The sequence below is a fragment of the Lactuca saligna genome, chromosome 4, assembly GCF_052625555.1.
Source record: "Lactuca saligna cultivar CGN05327 chromosome 4, ASM5262555v1, whole genome shotgun sequence".
Classification (NCBI taxonomy): domain Eukaryota; kingdom Viridiplantae; phylum Streptophyta; class Magnoliopsida; order Asterales; family Asteraceae; genus Lactuca; species Lactuca saligna.
This window is the reverse complement of record NC_136420.1, coordinates 203029131-203048501: the sequence shown is the minus strand read 5'-3', so window position 1 is coordinate 203048501 and position 19371 is coordinate 203029131. Positions and strand designations below refer to the sequence as shown.

Sequence of the window (19371 nt, the reverse complement as noted above, 5' to 3'; positions counted from 1 at the left end):
TTTAAGACGTTCAAAGCATTAAGCTAATAGTACAAATAGTCATCAATAAAATAATATTAAATTTTAACTTGTGTTTTGAATCCTTATATTTCTCAGCAAATTCTATATCCTTCCCTGAATTTCGGATAATTCAAAATTTGAAATCATCAGGAAATACATGTTGATTCAAATATCCCTCCTGCAGATGACTCTTTCTTAATCCTTACTTGTAATTGATTTCATCATTTTTAACTTTTTGTATTTTTATCTTATAAATATATTGGGTGAAGACTTTATTATATCAGGTTTGTTCCTAAAAAGGTTTTTACTATATTTCTTTAATGTGTTGGCTTTGCAGGTTCAAAGAACTCAACCAAGATGGCCAGTTAAAGCATTGTATTATCATTAGTTTGTATATTTTGGCATCTTACTTTTGCAATAAAGAACGGTTAAAAACAAGATTTGACATGATTAAGGTAGTTTGTATATTTTTCATCTTGTTTAGTCTAAAAATGAACCTTTTTCATCATTGGTCCTTATAATATCAAGTTTCATCACATCGATTTCCTGATTACGGTGATTATTGTCCTTATTATAAGGTTCTATATAGATTTTATTCAATATTTTAAGGTTTCGAGAACCTAAATCAATATGAATCCTTGAATTAGATACCATCGTTGAAAATGTTTTAATTTGTGATAAAACTTGGTTTAAAATCACAGTTAACAAGTTGACACCTAAGTATTTTGGCCTTCTCAAAGACCTATTTATCGACTTTTGAATCACAACACTTAATATTCTAAAAGTTTATTTTTATAAACTATTATTATATATTTTAGCATTTTACTTAGTAGGACATTAAATTAATAAAGGAATTAAGGAAAAAAAAAAAAAAAAAAAAAGACAATAAACAGTACAAGTGGTTTGAGTATGTATAAATGGAAGTAATAACTATTTAGGGGGTGTTTGACAAAAAAGTTTATTGCTTATTAGTTTATTAGCTTATAAGTTAATAAGTAAGTGTATGGTAACTTATGAAAAAAATGATGTATTAAAGGTTCCCCACCGGAATCAGTTATTTTAATATAAATATTTTTTTAACTTATAGTGATGTGGAACCTAATAAGTTGTTTTAAAAAAAAGCTTAGTCAAACACCCCCTTAATATGGTATGGTAATGCTCTTAAAAAGTAGATGTCATTTAATATTCATTTTCTCGAAGTGAACGCAAAATGGTTTTAACTCTAAAGAGATCAAATTATTCGTCATCCGCCGCTTTATGCGGGTAGACGGCTAGTGTGTATATATATATATATATATATATATATATATATATATATATATATATATATATATATATATATATATATATATAGACATATATATAGACATATATATATATATATATATATATATATATATATATATATATATATATATATATATATATATATATATATATATATAATTTTCTTTTAGAATGAAAATCACCTACGCTTTATCCATTCGAAGGAGATATATGGTAGTGCACATTACAAAAATATATTGAAAAGATCGGTTGCTTAATGAGTAATAATTGACTATATCCCTATATCAATAATAGCCTCCTTATAAAGGATTTTCATTTGCCTATAAATAAAAAAAGGTTTTCACTTTGCACATTAAAAACAATCCAATTTTAGTGCACATTAAACAAATATATTGAAAAGATTTGATTGCTTGATGAGTAATAATCGACTATATCCCTATATCAATAATAGCTCCCTTATTATACATTTTCAGTTTGCCTATAAATAGAAAAGGTTTGCTCATAAATATAATTACACATCCATTTCGCTCACTCAGCCATGCAGTTCTACCTCATAGTATCAACGATTGTTGCAACAATCTTTTCTATTCTTGTATACCGTTTATTACTCCACAAAAAGAGTGTAAAGACAGCGAAGAACCAAAAACCACCGCAAGCAAATGGGGCATGGCCGATAATCGGACACTTACACCTTTTAGGTGGACCTGAACTACATCAGAAGGTTTTCGGTGACATGGCAGACAAACATGGCCCTATTTTCACCATCAAGCTCGGTGTGCATGAAGCTTTGGTGGTGAACGATGCAGCGATAGCTAAGGAATGCTTTACTACCAACGACAAAGCCTTTGCAAGTCGACCAAAAGCGGAGGCAGCAAAAATCTTGGGCTATAACTATGCTGCATTTGGCCTGGCTCCATATGGTGAATATTGGCGAAAAGTACGCAAGATGGTGGTGTCGGAGGTTCTTTCTCAACGAAGAGTTGAGATGCTTGGACATATTCGAGCTTCAGAAGTTAGAGCATCCCTTAAAGATTTATATGATGGTTGGGTAAAGAACAAACTTGGTAAAAATTCAGAGATGGTGATGGTGGATATGCAGAAATGGTTTGCGAACTTGATTGTAAACAATATGGTTATGGTAATTATAGGAAAAAGGTTTTCGCCAAATGATAAAGAAGGACTTCAATTTCAGGCTGCGACAAGAAAATTATTTGAATTATTGGGAGCATTTGTGCTTACTGATTTTATACCTTATCTCAGCTATTTCGATGTGGGCGGATACAAAAAGGCAATGAAGACTACTCGGAAGGATTTGGACAAAATATTTGACCGATTTGTAAAGGAGCACAGAGAGGAGAGTAAAACTATACAACACGAAGGGAACCAAGACTTCATGCATGTGCTAATTTCCATTATTCAAGGTGTTTTTGAAGAGGAATTAAACGGTGTTGATCATGACACGATTATCAAGGCGACATGTTTAGTAAGCTCAATACTTTTATCTAATTGTTTCTTGATTCGTTTAAATGTTAGTAAGCTCAATACTTTTATCTAATTATTTCTTGATTCATTTAAATATTAGTAAGCTCAATACTTTTATCTAATTTGTTTTAAATTCCTATGCGTAGCAACTACTACTAGCAGGCACCGACACGACACATTTGACATTAACGTGGGCTTTATCGTTGTTACTCAACAACCCAAAAGCATTAGAAACTGTACAAGATGAAATTGATGAGCATGTTGGAAGGGATAGACTTGTAAAGGAATCGGACTTGAAGAACTTAGTCTACCTCAATGCCATCATTAAAGAAACTTTTCGCTTATACCCAGCTGGACCTCTCGCTGTTCCTCATGAGTCACTTGAAGAGTGTAATGTGGGTGGCTACAATATTCCGAAAGGAACTCGTCTGTTGTTAAATATTTGGAAGATTCAACGTGACCCAAATATTTGGTCAGATCCTGACGAATTCAAGCCTGAGAGATTCTTGACAAGTGACAAGGATATCGATGTCAAGGGAAACCATTATGAATTGCTTCCTTTTGGTAGTGGAAGGAGAATGTGCCCTGGTGTTTCCTTTGCACTGCAGGCTTTGGGTTTAACGTTAGCTAGTTTGCTACAACAGTTTACGATCAAAAAACCATCAGACGACGTTGTTGATATGACGGAAAGCATGGGTATGACTAACGGTAAAGCAACACCACTTGTTGTCCTTTTGGGCCCTCGTTTATCCACTAATATGTATGAAAGTGGTCCATGATATAGCAAGTTTCAATTATGGTTATCTCATTCAAATAATCACTGCCATGTGTTTTTAATTTCTTCACATTTGTCATGGAGTTGTGGTCTATCATTTTAGTTTTCTTTAAGTTCATGTTTTTTTTTTTGTATTTTTTTTTTTTTTTTTGTATTTAAGCATTGTAATTTCTCAGTTTCAAGTGGTGGCATTTAAATAAACAATGTTTATTTAAAACATTATATCAAGTTATATATTGAGCATAATCCAGGTTTTGGTCCGCTTCTTTCTTTATCAAGCAAAAGAAAAAGAAAGAAGGTTTTTTGAAGCGGCAAATACAAATATTATAATCTACTCCTAAACTAACAGCTAATTCCACTTATGTCTATTACGGGACTTGAACCCTTAACCTCAAGGAAGAAGAGCACCACCTGATACCGATGGGCTAGAAACTCTTTGGTTATTTATTAAAGGAAACACGAGAGAGAGATATAGTTAGCGCAATCAACATTACCTAACTTTTATTAAAACAGTCGTCAAATTTTATTTACAAAACTGGTTGCCCCTACCGCAACACTCGACGGCAAAATAGTAGTTAATGATTATAATAAAAATGATTAACTAATACACAAAATTAATACTAACTGTGGTGATATTAATAATTATAATAAAAATGATTAACATTAATACACAAAATCACATACCTAGTTTGTTGCCTTCTCCCAATAATAAAAAGTTTGTTAATCTATGTCAACTCCCTCATTCTGTTTCATAGATTAGATTATATGTAAACTTTAAGTTAAGTTCCCTACTTTTTACCATGAATCAAGCTGTTAATAGGCATATACATAAATTATACACATTGAACCTTATGGTTATTACCTCTTGTGACTTTGCTGGGTAGTTCTTTCTTGTTGTAGTCATGCTAACTTTTCAATGGTTCAGGTAATTGGCCATTGGAAAGAAGAAACCCGACTACTGCCATTATTTATAATTCTAGAATAGGATTGAACGACAAAATTTCGGGAAAGATCTAGATCATTCTATCATTTAGATAACAAATTTCATTGGTTACAAAAGTTTAAATGAAGATTGGAATGCATTACCAATAAAATTATAAAACAAAATATGAATCCTACTTATGGTGAAGGTCAACTCTAAACTGTGAAAAGATCTGATAGTTGGATGTAGAAAGGTGACCCCTTGGGCCCTCTTCTTTTTGCCATTGTTTTGCTTCCACTTGTGCACAAGATTAGAGACACTTGTAAGCCTGCTCTCCATGCTTAATTGGTATCTAGATTATGGGACTGTAATTGGGGATTCAGAGGAGGAGACTAGAGTGTTGGACATTATGCGGGTGAATGGTTTAGGTTTGGGTCTTGAGTTGAACATCAAGAAAAGGAAGATTTTTTGGCCCTCATGCGATGGTAAGAAGCTTCGCGACGATTTATTCCCAACGGATATATGAAGACCATCTTTGGGGGTGAAGCTCCTTGGGGGGGGGGGGGGGGGGGGGTGTTAGCAGAAACGCAACGTTTATTAGCGGGTGGGCCATGAAGAGAGCGGTCAATGCTGGTGATTTGATGGGTTTTCTTCCACAACTATGTGACCCGCATAGTGAGCTCCTTTTGCTTCGATCATGTATGTGTATCACAAAACTTTTCATTAGTTTAAGGACATGTCAGCCGGTGCACATAGAAGAGACAACTTTGTTCTTTGACAAAGGATTGTGCAGGTCTATCAAGGATATGGCGGTATGTGGAGGCCCCTTCTTCGGAGACATCCAGTGGCGTCTGGCTTCCTTACCTATTCGTTCGGTGGTTTGTGTTTGTACTCGGCATACGAGGTTTCCTCTACGCATTTTTAGTCTCGAGGGCCCAATCATGGGCATTAGAAGACCATATATTACATGATAGTGGCATATGTGGTATGAACTCTGATTACCTATGTGCTATGACGCCGTTTCGCAATACGATTCCGAGATTCAGCTGTAGCAGTTTCAATAATAAGGGCAACCCCCCCTCCCCCCCTAAATCCCAAAAAAGCATTGGCGTGTGCCATTTTTAGCAAAACCGTCAAAGATATGGAAGTCGATTTCGACATGACTGTTAGACAGAAAGTAGTTTTTTAGTGTCCTTGGGAACCTCATGCTTAGGATTTTCTGCTAACTATCCCTATTGAGGGCCTCAGCCAGCATATGTCTCCTGTAGAGTATCAAACTATCCACCGCTACCGCCTCATAATTCTTCTAGTCCCAACTGACGAGATATACCGAGTTTGCCATAAGGCATGTTTGGACACTTTTAGGAAACATGCGGTTCATTGTAAAGAGCTTCCTGATTTCAAGTACCGACATGATGTGGTTATGGATGTTATCTTTTATGTTTGTTGGCGTGTTGGTATATCTGCGAAAACAGAAGCGCCCGTGAACTTTTTGACGGACCCGCATGATGGAAGATCTACCCATAGGCCGACTGACATTTTGGTCTTTGGATGGGTAGGAGGGAATCACGCGTGTGTGTATCTTACATAGGCCTCTCCTCTCGTTGGTTTGAGGTGTGGGGGTTTCACAGCAGGGCACGCTACTTTGAAAGTCGTTGCATACAAAATGGAAAAGCAAGAGAATGCATGTATAAAAAATCAACATGTGTTTGTACCTTTTGTATTTGATACATATGGTTTTCTCGCACTAGAGGCCGTTGAGCTACTCAAAAAAATTAGTTTTGACATCCAGAAAGGGCTAGCAGCATAGCTTGTTGCCCGTTTTCCTTCCATCGATATGTATTGACCGTTATTTAGTTAAATTATATGACTTCAATTTTCCATTTAGAAAGGAAAGAAAATGTAGTTGGAATAAACGCACCAACGTAGTTAAACATAAACATCATTACTTTATAAGCTTCTATAGTAACTATGGTCAATATAAAGTATTAATCGCAACAATACCCATAGCTTTCAAAAGCATTGATGACCGGAAAAATAATCTTATTTATGATTTTGTCTTGCTGCTACTTTCCAAGTTTCTGTGTTCAATTTAGCCACTGCATACTCCATCCTATATTAGAAAAAAAACATATTTAACCTTAGATCAATCGATTCATACTGAAAAAGGCCAAAACTCGATAGAGCCAGAGTTTACCTAACAACTGAAATTAAAGAACACACGATGTACTCACCTTCACACTCTTTATGTGTTTTTGTCGTCCCAGATTGTTTAAAGATAGAAACGGCGATGAATTGTTCTTTTTCCTATCACTGGAAACACACACAAACAATTGACGACTTCTAATCAAAGGTGAAGAAGAAGTTTTATTTAAGGGTTGAATGGATTCAAATTTATGATTTAAGGGTTATATCGATCCAGGGGTTCAATACCCATTTGCTCAAAACACACACAATCGAATGTATGTGTGTAATCTCTTTGTTGAATATAGTTGGTCCCCTTGATTTCATCCGACAACGAAAGGCGGTGGAAATGGAGACCAAAATTGACAAGCACTACAAAATATTGGCAAATTTCTGAAAAAGAAAATATACATTGAATAAAAAGTTAGGGAAACTAAGAGCAAAAATGCACTCTTCATAAAAGGGTAGGGAAAGATTATATAATAATAATAATAATAATAATAATAATAATAATAATAATGAATATTGTTATTAACATTAATAATTATAATAGAAAGAAATTTCATTTAATCTATTTAAATTATAAAAAAAAAAGTTTTAAAATAAGCAAACTTTACGCATTACCAATAGATTTTTTGAATTATTATAGTTGGCCGATAATCATCTAAATTATTTAAAAGAAAACTTTCTAATTTACCCATAAATTAGTACGAATTTAAAATTGCTAAAATAAGTTGCTAATCCAGTAAAAAAAATAAAAAAAAATTGGATCATAACTGTAGTTTTATATTTGTCAGTAACCAATCCGTCTCGGACCGAATATTTGTAAAGTTCTATCAATAACAAGGGCTTGTGTGGTAGTGATATTTATGATAAACTAGGCGAATTCAAGCCACGAAGATCAAAAATATATTGTTAAAATATTGAAAAATATATGTTTAAAATGGTTATGTTATTGATATTAACTTTGAGATGATATTTTTACACTAATATATATATATATATATATATATATATATATATATATATATATATATATATATATATATATATATATATATATATATATATAATCTCTATTATTTTAAACAATAATATTCATTGACATCAACCCACATTCCTCATTAATAGAATTAAATATAATTATCTATTTATTATTTTTTTAACCATTATTATTATTGATTAATTGTATTTTTAGTTATGCGATCATTTTCTAATTTCAATAATGATGCTCATTTAAAATACAATTTATTTATAGCTAAATGTAATTTATAATTTGATGTTATTATCATTTAAAATTGTTATTCATTAGTTTTAAACCACTTATTATTAATAATAAGTTAAAGAATGCTTTTAAGAAACACTTAATATTATTATTATTAAAATGTGAAAAATACACTAAATAATAAAGTAATAAGATAGACAGTTTGCATTTCAAAAGAGACTTGCATGGATAATATGATATATCCATGTAATTTAATTTTATTATTTATAATTATTGCTTATTAATTATAAAAACCACTTGTTATTATTAATAAGTGAAGGAAACTTTTAAAAAACACTTATTGTTATAATTAAAATGTTAAACATATACGAAAATATAAAGTGATAATATAGAAAATTTGCATTTTTAAAAAAAAGCTTACATGGATAATATGACATATCAATGAATTTTAATTAATTATTGTTTTGAAGCAACATGAACATACAAACATATATATAATAGTTAATTAAATATTATATATATCATCTTCCTTAACATATGATCAATAACATGAATCTAATCTAATTTACATTAAAATTTCAACCACAACATACAATGATATTCATAAAAGAATACTTAAATCAAGAAAATACAAAAAAGAATTAGTATATAACAAACTTACTAATTAAAAACATTAACATAATAACATGACTCGAAAAATTGTTCAAATCCTTCAAACCAACACAAAAAACTTTAAACTCTTTTTCTTTGTGAATTTGGTATGTGATTTGTATATGTATGTCTATTCAAAAAGATTGATATTTTTATAGTAGAGTATCTATTAATTGTTTATTAAATATATTATATAAGTTATAAAACCTTTGAATTATTAATCATTATTAAGAGACTTTGGAGTGGTATTCATTAAAATAGAAAGCTTCAAATGCATGAGGTGTTTGCAAATTTTTATGGGGGTTTCAAATGCATAAGGTTCAAGAAAAAATGTTAACTTTATAAGTATGTATGATTAACAATATATATATATATATATATATATATATATATATATATATATATATATATATATATATAAGTTGTAAAATTTATGTCATTTGATGAATTTTGATCAACCGAAACAAAAATGGAAGATGAACTTGACATGATTAAAATCGAGAATAGAAAGAACAAAAAAAATAGGAATAGATGATTGAAATTGGGGAAACAATCAGAGTATGAGAATCGGAAGATGCTATGATACCATATTTGCTTTTAGAATTTTAGATGATGAAATGTTTGAGAGGTTCATTTCATTATTGGAAACAGAAAAACAATGAGTTTATATACATGGGTATGAGCTTAACCTACACACATTAAGCTAAAAAGAGCTTAACGGAAAATGATTAAAAAGAATAAAAAATTTATATCTTTTGTTTTAAGTTTTACTAACTTAATTATTAGGGTGGAGGGAGTGATGTCACCGAAACCGTACTCTCATCACTGCCAAATATGTGTCACATCACCTTTTCCACACAAGTATGGTTATTGTCACACCCAACAGGTGGTGCCACGTTTTTCTTTGTTTTTTTTGTTTTTTTTAAAATAATTTAATTTAATAAAACTTCTTTTTTAATTAAAAAAAAACTTAATTTTTTATTCCTTCAAAATTAAAAAACATTACATTGCATTACTAAAAAAAAAAGACATACGTGACATTTTTAAAAATGCTATAAAGTTAAAAAATACACATCATACGTTTGTTCTGTTGTTTGAGCATAATCAATAACAGCATAAAAAATAACTTGAAACTCCTTAGAAAATGAAGAAGGTGATATGTTCTATTAATTTTAAGAGAGAAAGCAATAGATAGATATAAAAGTTAGGTTTTGCTTTGAACAAATTAAATAGATGATTTAATTTATATGAAAGAAAGAAAAATATAATAATAATAATTCTTAACATTTTTAACCGTGCAACGGTCACTTTACCATTAACCAATCAAAATATGCAGTCAAAAAATGGTGAGGTTCGGTCTAACCCCACTCGAAACCACAAAAGGAACACCGCATAAGGGAAGAGTGTTCCCATGCCTATGTAGCAAAAAATATAGTAGAAATCACACCACTTCCTTTGAGTTTTACCCTCAAGAGTAAATATGTCCAACAAAGTGATGTAGATGTAGATATAAATCGATAGGATCCACTTTATTGTTAAAGGTTGACATGATTGACCTTTTAAGGATCACCATAAGGATTTACTGCTATTATCTCTCGGTTACAAAAACAATATCTTAGCTTTTTAGGTTCGCAAATAAATACAACCACGCATTCAATTTGCTCACTCAGCCATGGAGTTCTACTTCTTAGTATCAACTATTGTTGCAACAATCTTTGTCTCTCTTCTTGTACACCGTTTACTACTCCCTATCCTCCACAGAAAGAAGGAAAACGCAGGGATGAACCTAAAGCCACCACATGCAAAAGGAGCATGGCCGATAATCGGACACTTACACCTTTTAGGTGGACCTGAACTACCTCACAAGGTTTTAGGTGACATGGCAGAAAAACATGGCCCTATCTTCACCATCAAGCTTGGTGTTCATCAAGCTTTGGTGGTGAGTGATGCAGCCATCGCTAAGGACTGCTTTACTACTAACGACAAGGCTTTTGCAAGTCGACCGAAAATGGAGGCATCAAAACTCATGGCCTATAATTATGCCGTGTTTGGCCGTGCTCCATATGGGGACTATTGGCGAAAAATGCGTAAGATGGTCGTGTTGGAGGTTCTTTCTCAACGAAGAGTTGAGATGCTTGGACATATTCGAGCTTCAGAAGTTAGAGCATCAGTTAAAGATTTATATGATTGGTGGGTAGTGAATAAACCTACTGAAAGTTCAGAGTCACAGGCAAAGATGGTAAAGGTGGAGATGAGTCGATGGTTTGGGAACTTGCTTTTAAACATTATGGTTAGGATTATTACAGGAAAGAGGTTTTCGCCAAATGATGAAGAAGGGGTTCGATTTCACGCTGTGGCAGGGAAATACTTTGAGTTGTTTGGGGCATTTTTGGTTGCTGATTTTATACCTTATCTCAACTGGTTGGATGTGGGTGGATACAAAAAATTGATGAAGAATACTGGGAAAGATTTGGACAGTATCTTTGACAGATGGTTAAAGGAGCACAAGCAGGAGAATAAGCAGCAACATGAAGGGAACCAAGACTTTATTCATGTGCTAATTTCCATCCTTCGAGGTGCTTCTAAAGAGGAATTCCCGGGTTTTGACCATGATACAATTATCAAAGCGACAAGTCTAGTAAACTCAACCTTTTTATCTCATTATTTCGTCATTACATTAAATATTTCTTAAGCCTTTTAAATATATAACCTAATCCACGAGTGTTTAATTGGTGTAAGTTCCTGTTCACAGCAAGTCCTAGTAGCAGGCGTTGAGACGACATCTGTGACATTAACGTGGGCTTTAGCATTGTTGCTCAACAACCCAAAAGCATTAGAAACTGCCCAAGATGAAATTGATGAGCATGTTGGAAGGGACAGGCTGGTAGAGGAGTCAGATTTGAAGAACTTAGTCTACCTGGATGCCATCATCAAAGAGACTTTGCGCTTATACCCAGCAGGACCTCTCTCTGTTCCTCACGAGTCAGTGGAGGACTGCATTGTGGGTGGCTACAACGTTCGAAAAGGAACTCGTCTGGTGGTTAATCTTTGGAAGTTGCAACGTGACCCAAACATATGGTCAGATCCCACAGAATTCAAGCCTGAGAGATTCTTGACCAGTCACAAGGATATTGATGTCAAGGGAAACCATTATGAATTGCTTACTTTTGGTAGTGGTAGAAGAATGTGCCCTGGTGTTTTATTTGCCCTTCAGGTTTTGGGTTTAACGCTAGCTCGTTTGATACAACAGTTTGTGCTCAAAAAACCAACAAACGAACCTATTGATATGACTGAAAGCATGGGAGCGACTAATGGCAAAGCAACACCACTTGACGTTCTTTTGGGCCCTCGTTTAGCCACTGATATGTATAAAGTTGGTTAGTGACATATCAACTTCAAATCGCCTACAAATCCCACTCCAAGCAATAAATTATAATGGGGCGAGCAAATTAACCCAATTGGTACAGCCAATATGGAACGTGATCGATCTTAAGTATTGTTTTCGAATACTCCTATTAGTTATATAGTTAATAAAAGCTTCATAATTATTATATAATGAAGCCTCTCATCTTTATATGTTGTGTGTTGAAAAGTAACCTAGATTGTTAGTTGGTATGTTAATGTCCGTTAAATATGTTAGTTACTGTTAGTATTTTATGTTAGTTCCGTTAAGAATGGCCGTTACATGTGAACCATTGTATTGGTTCATGAAACGTTGTGATGGGTGGGTTATACCCAACTGTTTCTGGTATTGTATATATATAAGTCAATGTATTGATTAGGTTGTTGATGAATGTATTATCATATATAAATAAAAGATTTAACTTTGGTGTATCATGTTTTCCATTTCAAACACTACTAGAAAATTTGTACAATAGTTACATCACAATTCATAGCTATTCCGTAGCTATAAGAGGATAACTACGAAATTGCTATGGAAAATTGGTTGTAACATAATGGTCCGTGGTTAAATTATAGTTACGGATTAGCTACAGAATCACTACGGAATAGCTAAGGAATTTTCCGTAGCAACTGTAGCTACGGAATAGCTACGGATTTCCTATAGAATAGTTACGGAAGTGAATAGTTACGGAACTAAATAGCTACGGAATAGCTACGGATCCAAATAACTATGGAATAGCTACGGAAATCCGTAGCTATTCCGTAGCTAACTTCATTTTATTTATAAAAAACGTCCTTAATACCAAGTTCAATACATTCCATTCAATTGTCCAAAATACCATACAAAAGTAAGAAGTAACAATACACACAAACAATACCAAATGTTTACAAAATCAATTGTTCCAAATACCATACAAACTAAGCACTAGCAAAACAAACAAACAATATCAACTACAAATTCAATTGTTTCAGAATACTTTTCAATCGTCCTCGGGTGGATTATCGGGGGACCACGAGATTAATTTCTAGACATATCCATCATCCTCGACCATTTCCATTTGTTGTTGTTCCATGGTAGAAACTTGCATACGCAATCTATCGACCTAAAAAATAGTAAAACAATTCTATACTTAAACAATAATAACAATGTACTTTAGTTTATTATAACAATGTATTTTAGTTTATAATTATAGCAATACACTTAACTTTAAATCCGTAATTGCAATGTACTTTTGTTTAATATCAATTTAATCTATAAAAACAACATACAACTTAACTTTAATCCATAACTTTAAAACCATAATAACAAAGAGATTATGCTAACCTTCAAAAAGTCAAGCTTCCTTCTATTGTGCCAATTAACCCATTAGCCCCTGCTCAAACATAATCACATCATCAAAATAAACAAAAACAAAAACAAAAAATCAATAGTCAATAATCAAGAAGCCAATAATACAGAAGCAATAATCACATAAACCATTTTCCAGCCAAGCTTCATTCTACTCTACAACCAATAATCAAGAAGCAAGTTACACAAACCGAAAATCAATCATTTGCTGGATTATATTATCAAATTGAACCAAAAATCAGATACACTTAGACCTAGTCTAAGCTTGCACTCGAAATCTTCAAAGTAAGAAGAGAACGAAAAGAGATATTTTTTTTTGCTGAATTTCAAGTCCCCTGAATTGTATTATTCATTGCTTTAAATGAACCTCAAAAAAAAAAAAAAAAAAAAAAAAAAAAAAAAAAAACTAGTCACGCATGAAGCCGAAATCTAGAAACACTCAAAACAGACAAAACAATCGGTGATCACGATAAATGAATCCTAACCCAAAACGAAAACCTAAGTGAAATTAAACCAAATAAAAACTTACTTGAAAGATTAATGATGATGGCGATGACAAGTAGATGACAGCGACGGGAAGGAGATGCTATCGACAGCAAAGATATGATGGCGATGTAACTCTAGCGGTGGTAGAAAGAACAAACTCCGATAAGAAAATGACAGCGAGCAAAAGAGAAGATCGAAGGCGAGGGTGTGAATGGGAGGTGCGACCGTCCGAGTTATAGAGAAGAGGGAAACCAAATGAAAGAAATGAGCAGGATATTAAAAAAAAATCGGCGTTTGAATCCGCTTAATGGAGGCAGAGGCGGACAAAAAAATGGAACCCTAAATTGCAGAAGGCCAGAAAAATATGAAAAAAAAGGATGGGGTAAGACGGCGACTGCGAATATAACCAACAACACTACCACTTGGCCACGAATGCCACATCCTTATTCTAGAATTGCTTTTGTCCACTTCCATTATTATTATTATTATTATTATTATGATTCGACTATTATTTTATTTTATTTTTGATAAATTTTCTGACATATTTAAGACACGAACAATTAACTTTCTAAAAAGGGTCAGCTCGATTCCAGCCAGGGTGTGACAACCCGAAGTTGTTCCATCGCCACAACCCGTTCCGTCCGTAAAACCCGTCTTAAGCGAACTATTCCGTTTCGTTTTTGGATTAAGTCAATTAAATTAAGACTTTTGTTTTTACCTTGTAAGTATCCAAACATGTTAGAAACACAAGAAAACGTCTGAAACTAGTAATTAGAAAAATTTTAGTTTTGACCATATCAGATGACGACAGCTTAATCGGGTGCGATCAAAAGCTTCGATATCAGTATCTGGTAGAATTTCACCGTGTCTCAAAAACCAAACCATATTTAAAGTGGTCTAAGCCTCATTTGAACACTTTTTCACTCTCTCTAACCTCTCTCCTCAATCCAAGATCTTGGTCCAAAAATCACTCATTTTAAGCTTCAAATCACCAAGGTAACTATCCTAGCTTCTAGTATAACATCCTTAACCTTCATTTTCGTGTTCAAATCATTTGTTAGGACCATAAACATGTGTTTACGGCGTTGGAACACTCTTGGGCCGTGAACACATATAAAAGGGGTTTTTGAGCCTCAAAACCCTTCCAAACCAACATTGGAGCTTAGATATGGCTTAAGGACTTATTGTACTGGACTTAGAACACCTTGAAACGAGTTTTTGGGGAGTAAACATGAGTTTACTGCCCAAGAACATGCTTGGGCCGTAAACTCACCTTCATGGGGAGTAAACTCATATTTGAGTGTTTAAAAGCCACTTAAACACACTAATAGCCTTGGATTAAATTCTAGAATCAACCACCAACAAGTTAGGGACCTTAAACTCAATTAAAACAACTCCATAAGGAGTTCACGGCTGTAAACCCCTCAAGAATGGGTTCGTGGGCTGTAAACTCCTATAAAGAGGTTAAATGGTGCCCTAAATTCACCCCTTAACTTGTAAAAATGAGTAGAATCATTTGTGATTAACCTATGACCTTCAAAACACTTAAGGAATGAGTGGGTGAGAGTTTACGGCTGTAAACTCATAGTTTACTACCGTAAACTCATCAAATGGTCCATATATTTGATTTAGTCCCTTTCTAATGCCCTAGAACAAAACCTAGCATCATCCTTCAATTGGTAAAAGGCCATTTAGCACTTAAGAACACCACCCATGAGTTTACGACCGTAAACTCATGGGGATGAGGTGTTTAGGGCCGAAATCTCTTCTAAGAGTTTACTCTTGAAGAGTAAACTCCTTATCCAAGCCATACATGCCCATAAATGTCACCCGGGTCACTCCAAACACTTGAATTGAAGTGTTATCGCAACTAGAAGTGTATATCCTCTATTAATTAGTGATTTAAATCTAATTAGATACAATTGTGTATCATTTAATATTACGTAGGAACCTCGCACGCTTTCAAGCCTCAATCTGACGTTTAACAACCTAGTTGACACATTCCTTGTCTGGTGAGTTCATACCCCTTAAAGAACCTTATGTTTTTACATGTTTATTTATTTATTTATTTATTTATTTTGGGGGGGGAGGGGGGATACAAGTACAATAGTACATGTTTTATTATCAAAATCATATGTGATTTACAATCTATCATCAAAAAGGGATCTCTCTACACTTTTAGATACTTATCAATAAAATTGTTTTAACTAATTATCAATTGCGCTTTTAAGGTTAAATTGTTGTTAAACTATTTTCAAAACTATGTTTCAACTACTTTCCTTTTTAAAAAAATATATATATACACTAATATATTTATATAAGTAAGACTTGAAGGACTTAGGACCGATAACTCGCCTTATTTCCTGTTCTTGTTTGATGTGGTTTTAGGGTATTGGTTGTCCGTCCGACTGTCGTTGAATTCTTAGTTATATATCATATATATTTGTGTTAGATATACAAGTTTTCATCTTATTCATTACCTTTGTTGGTCAGAGGCAGGAATTCACATACTCTAGTTAACTATAATAGGTATAGTTAAGACTACTGCTCGTTACCTCTACTACTACTATACTCACTATAACTGTTAATATTACATGCTAATGCGAGTATAAGAGAACACTCTACTTACTATACTAAAATTCTACCATACTAAAGCATAAGAGAATTCACTAATACAAAGTATATCACACTATCTCTCTATAAGGCACTCTACTGCACTTACACCATGTGACCGGGGCTTCCCGAAAGGAAAGCAACACTATATGTATAGATCTATACGGAACTGACATTGTTACACCCCGATTGTTAACTACAGTCCAAGCGGACTAGGCCCTGGGGTGGCACTACATTCCTTCACTACGCATGACCGGGAAGGTCATCGGGCACTCTATTACTTTAAAGTTGGTCACATGAGAAGTTACACTTATATCCAAATAAATACGCTAAGACTTAAAGTCTAAACTAATATCCCGAAGTAATTAAAGATCTATTACTAACTAAAGTTACAACACTACTACTTTTAGCAGGCGTAACATTTCTTCAGCCATATTACTCACTTGAGGACTATTACTACACTTATACAATTGATGGTTTCAAAGATAACACTTTTACTCACTCAAAGGATTGACTTACAAATGTACTTTTCTGGAAAATATTGGATTTTCTAGGGATTTCTACTACTGTTAACTACAGTCCGAGCCGACTAGGCCCAGGGTGGCACTACATTACTTCACTACGCATGACCAGGAAGGTCATCGGGCACTCTACTACTTTACAGTTGGTCACATGAGAAGTTACACTTATATCCAAATAAATACACTAAGACTTAAAGTCTAAACTAATATCCCAAAGTAATTAAAGATCTATTACAAACTAAAGTTGCAACACTACTACTTTTAGCAGGCGTAACATTTCTTCAGTCATATTACTCACTTGAGGACTATTACTACACTTATACAATTGATGGTTTCAAAGATAACACTTTCACACACTCAAAGGATTGACTTACAAATGTACTTTTATACACTCACCCGATCCCTTTGGATGATCACCATGTTGAAGGCTTCTCGGATAGCTCCAGCTCTGAGCTAGAAGTTAATAACCTACCCCCTGTAGCTCCAAATCCTAACCCCCGTCCAGTGTTTCAAGGCTCTACTCCCACGTGGGCAATAACCCTGAACCGATGGAGCGATGAGCAGGGTCAGTCGGTACCTTTTGGTGGAGACCGAAGATTCTACAATATAAGCGAAGGAGGATCACCAGAACGAGTCTTGCTCATTATGGTCCGAAGGATTGCCAGGAATGTCGAGCAAGGTCAAGCAGTAATTGGCTGAGTTGTGGAGGTTGATGCCAGCTCCAGCCTCAACACTACTCGCATTCGCCAAGTGGAAGAAGCTATGGATAGGACAAGGAGGACCAACGAGGCTCTACAGCAACAACTAGCTACATCCCGAGTGGAAGTTAGGGAACTCCGAGCACGTCAGAGGACTCATGAACGACAACTTCAGGAAGTTATGCGCCAACTAGCAGATCTAAGGGTTCATCCAATGGGTGCCCGTCGCCAATAGAAGATGCCAAAACATCTCACTCTTTTGTTTAAGGACTAGCCTTTCTATTTCTATGCTCGGTAGAGAATTTGTTTTTAAACATTCCTAACTTTGAAAGTACTCTAATTAGGTCTCTAGACTGCCAACATTTTTCCTTTTTTTTTTGGTTTGATGTAAAACCTACTGTTAGGTAACTTTTCTCGAACTTGTATTACATCATTTCTACCAGTAATTGGCAGTTAACTACTCTATAGCTATGAGTCCCTATCTAAATATGGACTATGTTGATTTAATCCATAAAACACTCTTATCATACTTGCGATAGACTTTTACTATTGTCACTATCTCTATGAACTTTCAGTAAAAGATGCCTCCCCGCAAGCGCCCGACCAGAGGCATACCGCCAGCTCAAACTCCACCTCCACCACCCCCTCCTCCACAGATTGATCCTGTGGTATTCCAAACAGCTGTAACCACAACTCTAACGGCCGCTTTGCGCCAAATGAACTCCGGCGATGCTAGTGGAGCCGGAATGGGCACCAACTCCAGACATGGTGAAAATCCCCCTCGTGCACAGGGCTGTACTTATAAAGATTTCATGAGCTGTAAACCAACATTCTTCAATGGGATCGGAGGAATCCTTGTTCTATCCCAATGGATCGAAAGAGCCGAAGCTGTTTTCGAAATGTGCTCATGCCCCGAAGAGAGCAAAATCAAGTTCGCTGCTGCCACCTTCACTAAAAGGGCCTTGACATGGTGGAATGGCCATGTCAATGCACTCTCCTTAGTAACAGCCAATGCCATGGGCTGGGACACACTAAAGGACCTACTGAGGAAGGAGTACTACCCTAGAGGTGAGGTTCAAAAGCTTGAAGAGGAATTCTGGAACCTCAAGATGAAGGGGAAAGATATAGTGGCTTATATGGCCAGGTTCTGCGACCTACTGGCTATGTGCCCTAACATGATCCCTTCTAAAAGCAAGAAAATTGAACTATACATCTGGGGTTTAGTGCCCCCATATCAAGGAAATGTCCTATCTTCACATCCTGTAACCTTCGACAGTGCCAAGGAGTTGGCCCACATATTGATTGATCATGAAACTCCTCCACTCCAGCAACAACTACAACTACCACTGTACCAGCCAAATCATCTGACAACAAGAGGGAGCGTGGGGATCAGAAGAAGGACAAAAGAACTCAATCTTCTTCCAAAAACCAACAAATCGTGGTTGTCCATGCTGCCACCACTCCTGCTACTCCTGCACCGGCAAAAGCTTATGTTGGGAACCTGCCCAAGTGTCCCAAGTGCCCCTTCCATCATAACGGCCCCTTTCGTGAATTGCAATGCACCAACTGCGGCCGGAAGGGCCATACTGTTTGATTTTGCAGAGCCCCACCCAGACCCATTTCGCAAGTCCCTAGTTCGGGAGTGACCCATGCCTGTTATGGTTGCGATGAAGCGGGCCACTTCAAGAAAAACTGTCCGAGGTCCGGGAATACGGGAGGAACCGGAAGACTACTCGCTATTGGCAACAATGAAGCAGTAGTGGACCCTACAGTAGTC

General features: G+C 34.9%; 2 protein-coding genes and 1 long non-coding RNA gene across 3 annotated transcripts; 2 read left to right on the top strand and 1 right to left on the bottom strand.

The window, feature by feature from the left end:
• The first annotated feature begins 1778 nt into the window (after positions 1–1778).
• Positions 1779–3766, top strand: LOC145043261 (demethylepipodophyllotoxin synthase-like). Its single transcript, XM_078991864.1, has 2 exons — positions 1779–2770; positions 2916–3766. Exons 1-2 carry the CDS (start codon positions 1826–1828, stop codon positions 3546–3548), a joined length of 1578 nt encoding a protein of 525 aa, XP_078847990.1. The 5' UTR covers positions 1779–1825; the 3' UTR covers positions 3549–3766.
• Positions 3767–10125: 6359 nt separating this feature from the next.
• LOC145043260 (cytochrome P450 82A4-like) lies at positions 10126–12360 on the top strand. The gene is made up of 2 exons (XM_078991862.1): positions 10126–11164; positions 11279–12360. Exons 1-2 carry the CDS (start codon positions 10199–10201, stop codon positions 11906–11908), a joined length of 1596 nt encoding a protein of 531 aa, XP_078847988.1. The 5' UTR covers positions 10126–10198; the 3' UTR covers positions 11909–12360.
• Positions 12361–12728: 368 nt separating this feature from the next.
• On the bottom strand, positions 12729–14126 carry LOC145039002 (uncharacterized). The gene is made up of 3 exons (XR_013679678.1): positions 13806–14126; positions 13253–13301; positions 12729–13031 (listed from the first exon to the last, which is right to left on the bottom strand). It is a non-coding gene; the product is annotated as an uncharacterized LOC145039002 (long non-coding RNA).
• Between the last annotated feature and the right edge of the window lie 5245 nt (positions 14127–19371).

What these genes read in the sequence shown, in the direction of transcription:
- LOC145043261 (XM_078991864.1), top strand. Translation starts at nt 1,826, where the DNA reads ATGCAGTTCTACCTCATAGTATCAACGATTGTTGCAACAATCTTTTCT. An exon ending in TTATCAAGGCGACATGTTTA is followed by an intron (nt 2,771 to 2,915) that starts GTAAGCTCAATA and finishes TCCTATGCGTAG; the next exon opens with CAACTACTACTAGCAGGCAC.
- LOC145043260 (XM_078991862.1), top strand. Translation starts at nt 10,199, where the DNA reads ATGGAGTTCTACTTCTTAGTATCAACTATTGTTGCAACAATCTTTGTC. An exon ending in TTATCAAAGCGACAAGTCTA is followed by an intron (nt 11,165 to 11,278) that starts GTAAACTCAACC and finishes TCCTGTTCACAG; the next exon opens with CAAGTCCTAGTAGCAGGCGT.